The sequence below is a fragment of the Berghia stephanieae genome, chromosome 5, assembly GCF_034508935.2.
Source record: "Berghia stephanieae isolate SIO BIC M18660-M18661 chromosome 5, UCSD_Bste_1.3, whole genome shotgun sequence".
Classification (NCBI taxonomy): Eukaryota; Metazoa; Mollusca; class Gastropoda; order Nudibranchia; family Aeolidiidae; genus Berghia; species Berghia stephanieae.
The window spans coordinates 71,586,010-71,601,508 of NC_088364.1; the positions used below are offsets into that span (position 1 = coordinate 71,586,010).

Here is a 15,499-nt window from a genome sequence, read left to right on the forward strand (position 1 = left end):
CATTGGAGAGATAATACATATTTCGGGCCCAAACTCAAATAAACTATTAAACATATTTTTTTATTAAACAAATAAAAATAATTATTTTTTAAAGTATTTGGTCGAATTCTTTAATTTTTAGATAAAATATATCAACATTATATTGAAAACTTTATGATATCTCGTGCTCGAGATTTATCTTTGCACATGCGCAAGGTCCATGACAACTGACAGCGTCTTTTCTTCACACAAAAATTTCAGTGTATTCAACTTAGCAATTTTGTTATAAATATACTATTTATTTCTTGTCGTCTATTAAGGTTTAAGATAGTATAAGAAATGGCCACTAATATCCACTTTGAAGCACGTCGTCGTCAAATGGTTTTAGATAAAGCAAGCAGAGCAAGAAAGGAGATGAGTCTTGGTAAAAAGCAGGACGCAGTAAGTAATCAGTAATCTCTAGTTTCTTCTACTTCTACTTTCTATCATTTAAAAAAAATACACCAGTAATAAAGGCGACATACTTTTTTCTCAGATGCGCCTGTAACAAATAATATAAGGAGTTTTTTATATATAAAGACTCTACACAATATTTCTTGTGAGTCCTCGTCGGATCATCCACTTTACTTTGTACAATATTTTTAGGCTGCCTCTATTCTCACCTCCCCCCCCCCCCCCCCCCCCCCCCCCCGGCCGATTGGATTACCGAAAAAAACGTCGCCGGCTTTTTGCGATTTGGATTTGATTGATTATTTTTTTAATTGTGCAACTTGTGACAAGAAACTTAACAAATTACTGCATTACAACCTTTGGATTAAACGTACAACAATTGTGGACTACTATTATGAAGACTAGCATCCTAGATTAGGGGGATGAGAATAGTCACTTCGATATTTTTAATGATTAAAATTAAAATAATGATGATGATAATAATAATAATAATAATAATAATAATAATAATAATAATAATAATAATAATAATATAATAATAATAATAATAATAATAATAATGATGATGATGATGATGATGATGATGATGATGATGATGATGATGATGATGATGATGATGATGATAATAATAGTAATAACAATAATAATAAATTAGATGTCTGATTGTGATAAAGTTAATTTGCGACCCGCGACCTCAGTCCGGTATTATGTCTGGCTGAACCAACTGATGACAAATGAAATTAGATTTGAAGTAAAATGAAAAGAATTTTTTTTTTTTTCGTCAGAAATTTTTAAAAAAATTGATAAACTATATGTTTATCCTTTCAACCCAACAATACAAATAAGAAGCTTAACATTAACCACATATTTCTGGCTTTAACGTCATTTTGCAGTACTTTAACCATTCCGACATAATACCGTTTAGAGCCGATGAGTTACATACTCACTTCTCGACATCTGATTCACCCCAACACAATATCAGTTGGAGACAGTTGATCACAAAGTTGGCTGTGTTTTCTATCTATTGGAAAGGGGTGGTGTTTTGGGCGGAGGGTAGCTTAGTTTTTAATGCGAGAGATATGGGCCTGGTGTTTTCCCTCTTTTCCTTCTTCTTTTTTTTTTTTTTTTTTTTTTTTTGGTTGCTTCGGGTTTTGTGTGTGTGTGTGTGTGTGTGTGTGTGTGTGTGTGTGTTTTATCCTTGTTGACACAAGCTATTACCTTGCTGAGCCCAAATTCAAATCATTGTAGGAATAGGCTACCTAGATTATTATAATTACAATGATGATGATTGTTTTCCTTTGTACTCTCCTTAATTTATATAAATGAGATATAACTTTGAGAATTACTCATGATAAATACCATTTAAGATTTGTAAAAACGATAACACTGTATTTTTCATTCAGGTGGCCACAGCTGATGATCAACTTAAACCAGAAACGATCGTGTGTACTGATCAAGGACAGTTTTATCAAACAAGGTAACTCTTCTTACTCCAGTCAACATAAAATTAAAAGTTAAAACAAGGATCTCAATGGCTCAGTTAGTAAAGGGAGCTGTTTTGTTCCTGGTGCAGTCAAGATCTGCAACCGGTGGCGAATACATGTAAATGGAATTGTTGGATCTGGTGTAAAATAGTCTGTGATAGACTAGCTTCCGATCCAAAGGGTAGCCATTTTTACTGTCCATTTCATGCAAACGAAACTAGAATATTACTACGGATCCATGGGCCATATTATTCTGAATGTCTACTAGATATTTATATGAAGCTGTTTATATTTTTGTTCAGATAAATCCATTTGATTTTACCATAAATATAAGTGTTACAAAAATTGAGAGAAGCGAGAGGGCGTAAGAGGGGGGGGGGGGGGGGGGGGGCTTGAAGAAAGAAATCACCATAGAGTAAAATGCAAACTATTTTCACACATTCTTACTTATAAATATTGCACTTACTAATAAGCCTCAGTCACGACAACGTAGTTTTAATAGAACCTAGAATGCACACAAAGATTGTGGAATTTCATCCCCAAATTCATTAGATATTTAGTTGATTTGAAATCTTTTAAATCCAATATTAAGACTCGTATTTTTAGGCTGTAAAATTTACATTATGGTTTGGACTGTTAGCATTTTTTGCATGTATGTTTTACTTGTTTGTCATTACTCAAATAGGTCTCTCTGATTTTTGCATGACACAACTTAGAATAGCTTACGTTTGTTTCTTAATTACAGCTTGTGTGCTTATTTTAAAGTAAACTTAACGTGCCTTAAGTACTGTAAAACATTGGTGTAATCAGATATATAATTAGTTATCTTTACATCCTACCCTTATATGTAAAGCGCCAAGAGCCAGCTTGTTCGAGGTGTGGCATAATATAAGTGTGGCATTATATACAATATATTGATGATGATGATGATGATGATGATGATGATGATGATGATGATGATTGATGATTATTATTATTATTTTATTATATTATTATTATTATTATATTATTATTATTATATATTTTATTATTATTATTATTATTATTATTATTATTATTATTATTATTATTATTATTATTTTTATTTATTTTTTTATTATTATTTTATTATTTGTTGTTATTATTATTATTATTATTATTATTATTATTATTATTATTATTATTATTATTATTATTTATTATTATTATTTTATTATTATTATTATTTATTATTATTATTATTATTATTATTATTATTATTATTATTATTATTATTATTATCATTTGTAAATTCTAAAACTAATATTCAAGGAAGAAAACAAGTCTGCTGGCATAAATAGACCACCATAGATAAAATTTACAATGATTAAATCGGAAATAATTGCTACCAAAAAAAAAAAAGAAATACATAAATGTGAGCATACTTTATTACTAACGACTAAACAAATACTAATATTTAAATCTTCACTATAGCTATACTATTTCATTGAAACATTTTATGTGTCCATATTTTGTCCATTTTTATTTGAAGTAATAAATGAGAAAGAAAATGGAACAGGTTCATTATTAATGACAACACTTTTTGTCTACGATTTTCGGATCCTGTACAAATAATCTCTATGATTCTGAAAAATTATCTTTCAAGTCTTCCTAAAAACAATATATTTCTTCTCATTTACCAACAAAACTTTAAACCTTTGGGTGGCATCATCAGGAAATCAGACACAAGACGTAAATGAACAATTTTGAGGTACAGTCCACTCCTGATAATCGCAACTCTGTTTATCGCAACATTTCCCATTAGACAGAATTATTTCTATATAAAAGTCACTGGTTAATTGCAACAAACTTCGTTTATCGCAACATATTTTTGACCTCAAAAAGTGGCAAATTTAAGAAAGCAATGAAAAATCTCTTATGATTAAATTTAATCATGGGTGAAATCATGACAGATGAAGAATCGAGAATGGGTGGGGTTTAATGCTATAGTAGTGTGTCACCACTCTATTAGACACAAAAGAGGGCGGGACATTGCAGTTTGGGTTAGTGAGGTCCATTTCATCTGGGACCATTAGATAGGAGACGAGGGGGCTGGGCATAGTCTTGACAACAGGTAGACAACGACAGTTGTAAGGAGAGACTAAGCGATATCCTTTGTTTTGGGAATTACTACTGTTCATTGTGACCAATTGGTTTGGTGACAGCTTTTGGTCTCTCATCACGACTAATCTCTATGACTCTTACAAATGTTGAGACCAAAAGAGTGAAAGTAAACCTGACCTGAATAAGATGTCGGCTTGCATCAAAGCTGCTTTTGGTTGTCAAAATTTATTCAGGTCTGCCATATTGTTTTTGTTTCAAGCTAAGAACAATGTTTACAACAACTTTTTTGAGTTTATCATATATGTATAAAATGTTGCAATAGTGGACAGGAAACTCAACTTTGGTTAATTGCACATTTTCGCTGACCCCAAGGTGTTGCGATTATCCGGAGTGGACTGTATTTGTAATTTTAAAAGAAAATTAGATGTTTGCATTAAAATTGAGATATTTTGTCAGTTTTGGTTATATAAGTCATTTGAGTTTTATCTCATAAAGGTTTAAAATGAATTCATGAAGTATAAATGCTTTTACTTTAGGTACTATTTTTTTTAGCATCACATAATGTTTGAATTTTTAGTTAGTGAAGATTTGACCAAGTATTTTTAATCAATAAAAGTCACGCTGTTAATATATTTCATACACTTTCTTCAAAACATGTGTAATCTTACTCTCTTAGAGATAAATAGAACATGACTTAAACTTCATTCTCTATTTTTGTCCACGAATTTGGATGAAAAAAGAGTGGAATTTTGATGTTTTATTTTTTGACATATTCTCAAAGCGCAAGTTTTTCTAATTTTCAACTCTTACAACTATGTTATTTCAAAGCACTTGTCTCAGGCTAAAATGGAAATGCTCAATATACAGTGGAATCCTGATTAAGAAAGGATGACTGACTTTAAAAAGAAAGGATGACTGACTTTAAAAAGAAAGGATGACTGACTTTAAAAAGAAAGGATGACTGACTTTAAAAAGAAAGCATGACTGACTTTAAAAAGAAAGGATGACTGACTTTAAAAAGAAAGAATGACTGGCTTTAAAAAGAAAGGATGATTGACTTTAAAAGGAAAGGATGACTGACTTTAAAAAGACAGGATGACTGACTTTAAAAAGAAAGAATGACTGACTTTAAAAGGAAAGGATGACTGACTTTATAAAGAAAGGATGACTGACTTTAAAAAGAAAGGATGACTGACTTTAAAAAGAAAGGATGACTGACTTTAAAAAGAAAGGATGACTGACTTTAAAAAGAAAGAATGACTGACTTTAAGCAAAGTTAACTTTTTAAAACTTTCAAATGGAACACACTTAGATAAAGAGCATACAATTTGGGACCAAAAAGAGATTTTGACCTTAAGCAGAATTTAATTTTAAGAGTTTTGACTTTATGCGAATTCCACTGTGACCAAAATTGCGGGTTTTCTCATGTTTACCACAAATACTAGTTGACAATTTACTCCTAGAGAGAAAGAACACCCTCTTTGGTAATTCAATTCTAGACAGAATTTGTTGCAACTGATTCCAATTTTGTCCAAATACATGACTAACGGAATAATACGCATTGATTCCAAATTCACTGCGTAATATTGAGAAAAGAAAATTATACAACAATTATGTTTTTTCTTTTAAGCTAAAGAAGTCTCGCCACATGTTTTGTATTGTTAAAAATATATTTAAAAAAAATCATTAGTACCCGTTATGAGTAACATGTTGATGATAACGATGATGGAATTGACGATAATAATAATTGGGATGATGGCTATGGTGATAAAATGATGATGATACTGATTATGATGATGAGGAGGAAGAGAAGGAGGACAGGAGGCGGAGGAGAACGATGTCTTGAGTCCGATATCTTACCCGTAAAGTGTCGCAATAGGGAATGAGATTAGCGGAAGAGTAGCGTCCCTTGATATGACGTCACCCATAGTCTGTGACGTCACCGGTGGAAAAGTTATTAGAGAGAGAACGTCATGTTGGTTGTGCGCATGCGTCTCCCAATCAAGGGACGCTACTCTTCCGCCAATCTCATTCCCTATAATTCTAAACTTCAAAGTCAGAATCTGGACTATTCAAATCGAAAGACCACTTATTAAACTTTTTATTTGAATCAGACAATTGTCTACGTCTTCGTCAGGGTTGGCATTTTATAGATAGTAGCCATCTTTTATTTATTGGTCTTCAGTTAATTCGGTGTCTTTGCAAAATTAATTAAGTATTTAGTCATTTCGCATTCTCCTCTGTGATGTCACCAATATGATTTTATCCCAGGAAATATAATGTTAAATGATGATGATGATGATGATGATGATGCGATGATGATTATGATGCTGATGAAGATGATGATAATAATAATAATAATAATAATAATAATAATAATAATAAAAATAATAATGATAATGATAATAATAATAATGATAATAATAATAATAATAATAATAATAATAATAATAATAATAATAATAATAATAATAATAATAATAATAAAATATAATAATAATAATAATAATAATAATAATAATAATAATAATAATAATAATAATAATAATAATAATAGTAATAATAATAGTAATAATAATAATATGTAATAGTTGCAGTAATAATAATAATAATAATAATAATAATAATAATAATAATAATAATAATAAAATAATAATAATAATAATAATAATAATAATAATAATAATAATAATAATAATAATAATAATAATAATAATAATAATAATAATAATAATAAATGTTTACAGTTTTTTTTTCTATTTTCACTTTTGTAATTGGATGGAATTAATAGGAAAATGGGAATTGCGTGTAACAATCAATACAAAAGTCAATACCAGTCAGATTCAAATCTTGTTTGTATTGCGTGATGAAGTAGGACAAAATAAATAATTATTTTTTTTTGGTCTTCATAGAGTAATACAATTAACCAGTCGCTTGATTCAAACCAAAGGGTGTTGATAGAACGAAGTTGACGTCACAATGGTCTTTGTTATTATTATTATTTTTTTTTTTTTTGCTATCCGCGTTTATGAGTACTTCTCACTAAACTGTATTAACCAGACTATAAACGTTCAAGATTACACATAGTTTTGTGTGGTGGTGGTTCGTTATACTTCCGGATGGCAACGTTGTGAGCTTCTTAGACAAGCGCATACTATCTATACTATAGATAGTATGCAGATGACGTCACTCAGGCCTTTGTTATTGTTTTTGCCATCCGCGTTTGTGAGTTGTTCTCACTAAACTGTATTAACCAGACTATAAACGTTCAAGATTACACATAGTTTTGTGTGTTGGTTCGTTATACTTCCGGATGGCAACGTTGTGAGCTTCTTAGACAAGCGCATACTATCTATAGGATTGTCAGATTGTGTAAGTCCATCGCATTCAACATGAGAGAAAATGGAACCAGTTTGTTCGATGCGCATTCGTGTAAATACAGATCGAATTAATTGACGCGTTTGTATATATTATTTGCTATAAAAACTGCATCATGGTAAATAGCGAGCTTTATAATAATAATATTATTAGACCGTAATTATTATAGGCATCTGATGCTTTTTCTGATGCGCCGTCCTGTCAACACACTGTCTATATATTATTATTGTCTACTTGTTCAATCATTATTATTATTATTATTATTATTATATTATTATTATTATTATTATTATTATTATTTATTATTATATATTATTATTATTATTATATATTATTATTATTATTATTATTTTATTATTATTATTATTATTTATTATTATTATTATTATTATTATTATTATTATTATTATTATTATTATTATTATTATTATTATTATTATTATTATTATTTATTCATTATTATTATCATTATTTATTATTATTATTATTATTATTATTATTATTATTATTATTATTATTATTATTATTATTATTATTATTATTATTATTATTATTATTACTATTGTATAAAATTACACCAAAAAAAAAAAAAAAAATATAGCGTATTTAATTGGAACTGAGACCTGGCTGTTGTATATCTCTTTAAGTAGGACTTTTGTTGTTGTTGTTTTATTTTTATCTTTTTAAAAATATTTTTGCTTTTGTTTTATTTTTGTTCTTGTTGTTGTCATTGTGGTATTTTTATATTTTTGTTTTTGATTTTGTTATTTTATTTATTCTTGACAGAAAAATAATTATGTTCAAAAGTGACATATGAATCTATATATTTAAACTTTAACTTTGCATAATGTTAGGTGTAACTAATATGTGCTAACTTTGTCCATAAATATTACGTTGGTTGGAAATACAAACAACATAATGTTTTGAATTAACAACGTATTTGCTAACACTTCACGTATATTATATCACTGAGTGTTGATCATGTGTGTTTGTTGTTAAGAAAATGAAGGAACGTTTTCAGAAAGAAGAAGATTGCCTAAATCCATTGAATAAATCGCAGGCTTTAATAACAAACTAGAGTTTTTTGGGGAAGACAAAATGGCAGGTTTTTCTTTTTTTTTTCCTCCAATATAGGATACCGGAAAGGAACGATGTGGTTTTTGAGAAGGTGATTCACGATCCTAACTTTTACTATCGTGCAAGTAAAGCACAAGGACTGGATCCCCCTTTGCATGTCAATGAGATTTATAATATCATGTACCCAGGCGCTACACATAAAATCGATGCCAGCAAGCAGAAATGAAGACATTTCATGCCAGTTCTTTTTTTGTAATGAACCTGTACATTTTCCATCATCATCTGCTACTGTATTTCGCCATTATCTTTTAAAACTCTCCTTTGTTTGTATCTGCTTTTGATATCAAATTTATTACCTGTTCTCAAGTTTTCTCACTCTGAGCTACAATCAGCAGAATAATGACTACGAGTTAAGGACAGTAAAATGTACATTTTGACTTAATTTTTCAGAGTTTAATCGACATATTTATTCGTAGTGTTGATGTGGTTAAATATAAATTAATGAGATTTCTCTACGCACAGGAAACTAAAATCTTTTATGTTACGTTGTAAATTTCTTTGTGAGTGTCACAATTATTAGTGTGATAATTTTGCATGTTTTGCAATTGTTTTTCTTTTTATATTTCGGAAATTTTATTTGATCAAAGCAAAATTGCTTATTATAATTATAGGTAATAATTAATATGGTGTTTTACTCATTATATTAAATCTTTGTATTGATGCTCGGTAAAACTCGTATCAATCAGCAATATTAAAATCTGACCGATCCTTTCCCGTCCTTTAAAAAAGTCCAACACAAATCAAACCATCTTGTTGACAAAGTCTGTAAGGTCGTAGCCTCCAACACAAATTTTCAGAAAGTTCTTAAGTGTTTCTATTTTACCAAACGCTCATTTTATCATTGCAATACGTCAAGGTGTTTCCCTATCGTCTCATATCCTTTAAATGTCAGTATTTGTTCTGGGGATTTGCAGCAGCATGTTTGACGTCGTTTTCTGGTGATTTCCTATCCGCTTGTTATTTTTTCTGTCCATCAAACGTTAATTACTCGTCTATAACATCTCGTTTCGAAGTTCTCTGACGATATTTCTCATTTGGATTGGTTAGAACAGTCCCCACTTCACACCCCAATTTCACTAGTTTTGAAATGGCTTCGAAATTAAATGTATAACATTCCACCTCCTAATACATTACTTTTTAATCTCTGTTAATGATCTTGAATTAAACTTTGGTCGTCTTTTCAAGGAAATCTAACAATTTTAATCAACTTTGTCACGTGATTAAGGAAATAAATCATTACCAGTATAAATACTAACGAACGGACTGTAATCTTCTAATATTTGACTAATCGATCAATACAGATCATACGTTTAAAGACCTGGAGTGTGATCTACAATGCTCTTATACAAGTAGTTACATGGCTATTGTGTAAACTATAAGGCGTTTTCTCATCAATGTTTGTACCACTTAGTAACTCGCCAGTAAACGCTTGTATTACTTGTTCTTTTGCTGTACGCCTTCCTTATCTCAGGAGCTTAGACATTATCGATTATTCTTTTATCCGACACTATAAAGTTCTTCATTTCAGAAATAATATAATATTTTGGATCATTTTTGTTATAAAGAACGTCTTGATTTGAGACTTTGTCGGCTTGTCTTCTCTCATGCCCATTTTCATTCAAAATATTGCCTAGAAAATTCATTTTGCTTTGGATTTTGATGGTTTAAAAAGGAAGACACTTCTTGAAAGGGAACAATGTTTATGTATTCATTCAGACCTAAGAGTGAATTACCCTGGTTCCGAGTCAACAAAGATGGCCACACCAATAGATATCGCAACCGTCAACATCTGAGACCGCATTGTGACAAGGTCTACACTGTTCTTTACCCCGGGAAAGGAAATTCGGATTATACAGAAAATCCTCTAAGAACATTCAGGCGTGAAAACAGCTTCAGAGATGCTTATGAAATTAATAAGAGAGTCAATGGGGAGTTCAGAATGCAACTTTCAGCAAAAGCCAGAATAGAGACTTGAAATAAACATGTTTTGGTATATTATTATAACATTGTTTTGCCATATCATGAGATTGATCTGACATGATTTTAAAGCTGGAATATTGTGCAATGCTGAATACATTTTCTTCCTTTATTACTATTATATTTCTTTGGAGACTTGATTGATATAAGAATGAAATCAATAATATGTCTTTGATGGTCTTGAACGAGCAGATATGTTCAAGAGGCTTGCTTATTTATTGTCAAATCAAATGAAACTTATTAATCAGTACGTATTGTGACTTTCCTATTTTTCTCTTTCACTATCTTGTTACCTTTCATCATCTTTTGTGTTTTTCTACTGACGACAAATTAATACTTTTTCGATGTTGTGTTGATAAGCAAATGTTGCTGAATGGAACTCGGAAGAAGTTAATAACAAGGAAAACAGACTAAAAAGTTCAATTTAATTCACACATCATTGTCATTGTGAATTAATCAATTGACTGCCGTACTCTAGAAAAAAGTCGTATTCAAACATTTGACCAGAAAACTCGCCTTTCAAATATCGGTCGATTTAAATGACCCCTCATATTGGCAAAACTCTCAAACTCAAACCTGGGACTTCGCGAAGTTCAAATTTTCTGGCCAAGTTCTTCAATACGACCTTTTCCAGAGTACGGCGGTCAACTCGCTAAATCAAAGCTTCTATTCCATTTTGCTTCATTGTTTGTTACTTTTGATGTATTTAGGTGAATTTACTATGTCTTGATTTAACTTTTTTTATGGAAGTTTGCATGCTTGTTGTCCAAAATCACAAACCAAACTGTCGATATATTTTGATATTTCTGTTATCTTGCACTCTTAAATAAGGCTTTCAGTGGTACATTGATGTAATTTGTGGATTTGTGGATGTGTTGTTTGATGAAATCACGCGTGTATTTTATGAGATTGACGGCATCAACCTCCATGGATTTATTCATTCTTATTCCAGGGAAGGTGAAGAGCAAGAGAAGAACGAAAGTACAAGAAGGTGGAAACGTCCTCAAAAAATTAGACAAAAGACGCCCGAGCCTCTGCCTTGCCCAAAATCTCTCATTGGTGTCCAAAGAGACAGAGTATATAGAATTCTGCATCCTCACACTGAATATTAGGACAGCTCAAAATGACCACACAAAAAATAAATCGAGTGTTCTTTTCGCAGCTATGACATCGTTTCTTTACTTTTGGAGCAGCAAAATCAAACTGAAAGATATTGTCAATGAGATTATTCGTTCTGGAACAGTTTAAGCAAGATGCTGTCATTCCATCATTCCATTATTGTCTGAAATAAATATATTCATCGTTCTGCGATTGGGTTTTATTATATACTTTTAATCAGTTGAATTCTCTATTAGAACAAAAATATGAACAAGTATTGCTTTCCAGATTACAATTTGTTCCTTTTTACAATCAATTGTTACCGGTTTTGTTAATACTCATTTGTTGATTATTTGGTCTTTAATCCGTTATAAAGTATTTTACCTTCAGTATTATAATTGATCAACCACTGTCTCATTTGTTTGCTTTTATAATGGTGACCTTACGCCCATAATATCTTGTAATATGCCGAGTTGAGGCAGACGTCAATGTAATTTCTTTTTGAGAAAATGATCAGAAATGCGAGATATTATTTTTATTTTGAGGGATTCTCAATGTTCATTTTTTGACCTTTAATTTCCAATATCTAGCCTCTAGTTAACTCGGACTTAATAGTAATAAAACCAGTTTGAGGAGGTGAGTCATATCGGTGCTATTAGCCGGATAGATGGTATGGCTAATGATAGTATGAATGTAGAGATGATATAACCAATAGAGATGGATTCAAACATCATTTTGACATTTGTATTTGACTTTGAACAAACATCTAAATCTATTATACTATTTATTTTATTTGAATATATTGCATGTAAAAACAGAAGTTGCCAGGATATATTTTTAAAAATATTTTTGATGACGAAACAAAGAGAAATGTATCTTATCTTGAAGTATATTGGGCTACTTTTATCCTTCCTTGCCTCTCTCTCTCTCTCTCTCTCTCTCTCTCTCTCTCTCTCTCCATACTTGCTGTGGCGTAAACAATTTTGTCATATTATAGCGTTTGTGATTGGTTTTGATTGTCATCCACAATCGACATCTTTTACACAGATCTGTTATCATCTTGCCTTTCTGCGTGTTTGATTTATTTTCAATTACACTGTAATTGTTATGTTGTTTAGAGTTTGATTTTGATATGTTGTTTAATTTTGTCCCGAATGTAGATTAGATGATTGCAATATTATACTTCCATAACAGTCTATTTCCATGATTTGTTAAAAGAATAGATGAGATTTGTAATGCTATGTGTTTACTTCCAGGCCCGCTGAAGACGGAACGGATCACAGATATCACCGGAAATGCAACTACCTTAATATACCAGAGGATCGCATTTATCCCATAATGCATCCCGTCATTAAAAACTTCAAACTCTCCCCAGAAGAATTGCCTCCTCGAAAACCACATTTTAAAGTTTGAATTTTTCATGGTAGCGTGAAGTAGAGTTTGGGAATTGAATGAAAATTATAGTCATTGGGAAAGAATGAATTGCGCGAGTTCTGAGGTAACATTGAATTTAATGCATAATTGAATGATAAATTAAATCTTCAGTGTTGACCCCAGTATTTAAGATATTTAATCATCATGCATGCAACAGTCTGAAAGTTATATTTATTTCTGTGTGCACTTAGGAGCATTCACGTTTGGACTGGTCCGGAGAGAAACCGTCGAACATACGATTGCAGTCGGGAGGGACCAGTTCTTGGGAGCTCTTGGCGTCAACTTGAAAGGGAAATGAATTTCCGTCAGAAAAGTCTCAGCTTTAGAAAATAAAAGATGGTGTGAAAAAAAAATCATTATAATATATGAATCAGTTCATAATTATAGCCTTGTATTCTAAAAGCCAAAATAACAGTATTATTTTTGTTGCTGTTAATTATTTGTAATAGTATTAAGATGTGCTTTTTGAGATTGACAGCTGTACAAAAAAAATAATAATGGGAACATTTATGATCTCGTTTTTATCTCCATCTATTTTCAACTTTATTCTGAACCAAACAATAAATTCTGAAGAATTCAGGGCGCTTCCAAATGTATTAATTGCCCCAACGCTAGTGCTATGTATTTTGCTTTCCTTTGAAATGTTATTAACTTTTCGACAATCGGTTTCGAATATTCAAAAAGTGTTGTAATAATTGAAAAGTGTTTGTTTGAACCATGCCTAGATCACATAGTTTGAAGTTTGACATAAACCACTTTTATCGTAATATTAATTATATTAAAAATTTACCTTGAGCATATAATTGGCTACATTTTATGTGATCTAGCTAACATGTATGGATTTTTGAAACTCAGTGTGAATGAGAAAATTTAAAAGAGGAAGTAATCCATTTAAAAAATGACTTCGGAATTTTTGAAATTGGTCTTGATTGGGCAAACTTTGCTCTTTTTTGTGTACATCTTTCATATATTGAACCATACGTTTTGTAGCCACATCGAGCTTGGTGTGTTATTTAGATCCAAGAAATAAAAACCTAAAACTATTACAAAACCAGGACAACAATTTTCGTTGCAAGTTCTTGAAATTATTATTGAGATCTATCAGTATCAGTGCTGAACATTATCATTTGTTAGTCTGTAATACTTCACAAAAATTCACACACAATTTTAAATTACTCTATTTAGAGCGAAAGGATTTGAAAGCTGCGTAAAAATGCAAAAGAATGGACGAAATCGTCCAATATTCTGTGTGAATATGCCATCTTTATTTACTAAAACAAATCTTAAGTTAATGGTTTAAAATCGAAGCATAACTTGTTAAAAATATGTCCAGTGCCCAATGCTTTGCACTTATTGTTATACTGTACTTTGTACAAGTTGAATTTTTGCACGTTGATATTTTTTGATGTATATTATTATAACGGTTGTCCATCTTTCTTACTGTAACCACATCGATTGGCAGTAAAATGTTGCTTTCAACATATTTTTAAAAATCTAGATATCAGTTACTCAAAGACTTGTGCAAAAAGATATGCTCAATACCAACTTCAATCCGTTTTCTACTCTTTTTACTGTGGCTTCCAATGACAACGATCATTATCAACCGTCAGATGAGATAATTTGGCCTCAACTAGAAACTATGCCTCTGTAAATTTGGAGCATTTTGAGTATTTTTAAAAACCTTGATGCATTTACTGTCTCGCTAAAAGACTTAATTTGTCTAGGAAATAACTGCCCCTGTTGATATGCCTACCTATTACTACTATACCGTGTTGGCTTTTTTCTTCAATGCAATGCATTTCCACAAACCCTATGAACACTAAGCAATCTGTGATGTCATGTTGAGTGTAGTATTAATTTTTAAAATGTTTATAAACCATCAGTATTAAAAGGGACTATGCATGTTTTACTAATTTGAAAATTCTCTGTATTTATTTATTTATTTATTTATTTATTTATTTATTTATTTATTTATTTATTTATTTATCCATTCATTTTTCTATATTTTAAATTTTTATTTATATATTAATTAATTTTAAAATGTTTATGTATTGGTTAAATTATTCAATTTTGCATGTTAATTTACTTCTTTAATATTTTTAGTTATCAATTACCGGTTCTGTAATGACACATTTGTGCTTAAATCGTAATTGCTGCTTTCTTTACTATTTTAAGTTTCAATTTTGAAAATTTCATATTTATATTTTTTAAAAGTACGATCAATAAAAAGATGCACTAAACCATACGCAGTCTTTTTTCCACTCATTTAGTCAAATTATATTACTTCTCTTTTTAAACTACAAATGAAAAGTATAGGGTGGAATTTAACGGCTTGGATTGAAAGAATAAACAAAGAACGTTTGATAAACATCTGGAAAGGTGTATTATGACACAGTGCCAGACAAAGCAGAAAGAAAAATACAAGAGAAAAAAATCATCCCAAAATTCATTCTACCTCAACTCCCTATTCGAGGCAGGCC

General features: G+C 30.4%; 1 protein-coding gene across 2 annotated transcripts in view; it reads left to right on the forward strand.

The window, feature by feature from the left end:
* The first annotated feature begins 196 nt into the window (after window positions 1–196).
* LOC144973567 (uncharacterized) overlaps window positions 197–15,499 on the forward strand; it is a 20,203-nt gene continuing 4,900 nt past the window's right edge. Inside the window, exons 1-3 of one of the 2 annotated variants that reach the window (XM_078916177.1) lie at window positions 197–420; window positions 1,833–1,906; window positions 10,227–15,262. In XM_078916177.1, coding sequence (XP_078772303.1) covers window positions 319–420; window positions 1,833–1,906; window positions 10,227–10,485 — 435 coding nt within the window. In that variant the 5' untranslated portion in view covers window positions 197–318 and the 3' untranslated portion in view covers window positions 10,486–15,262. Of the gene's footprint in view, window positions 421–1,832; window positions 1,907–10,226; window positions 15,263–15,499 lie in introns of those variants that run through there. The other variant, XM_078916178.1, reaches the window with a different exon arrangement.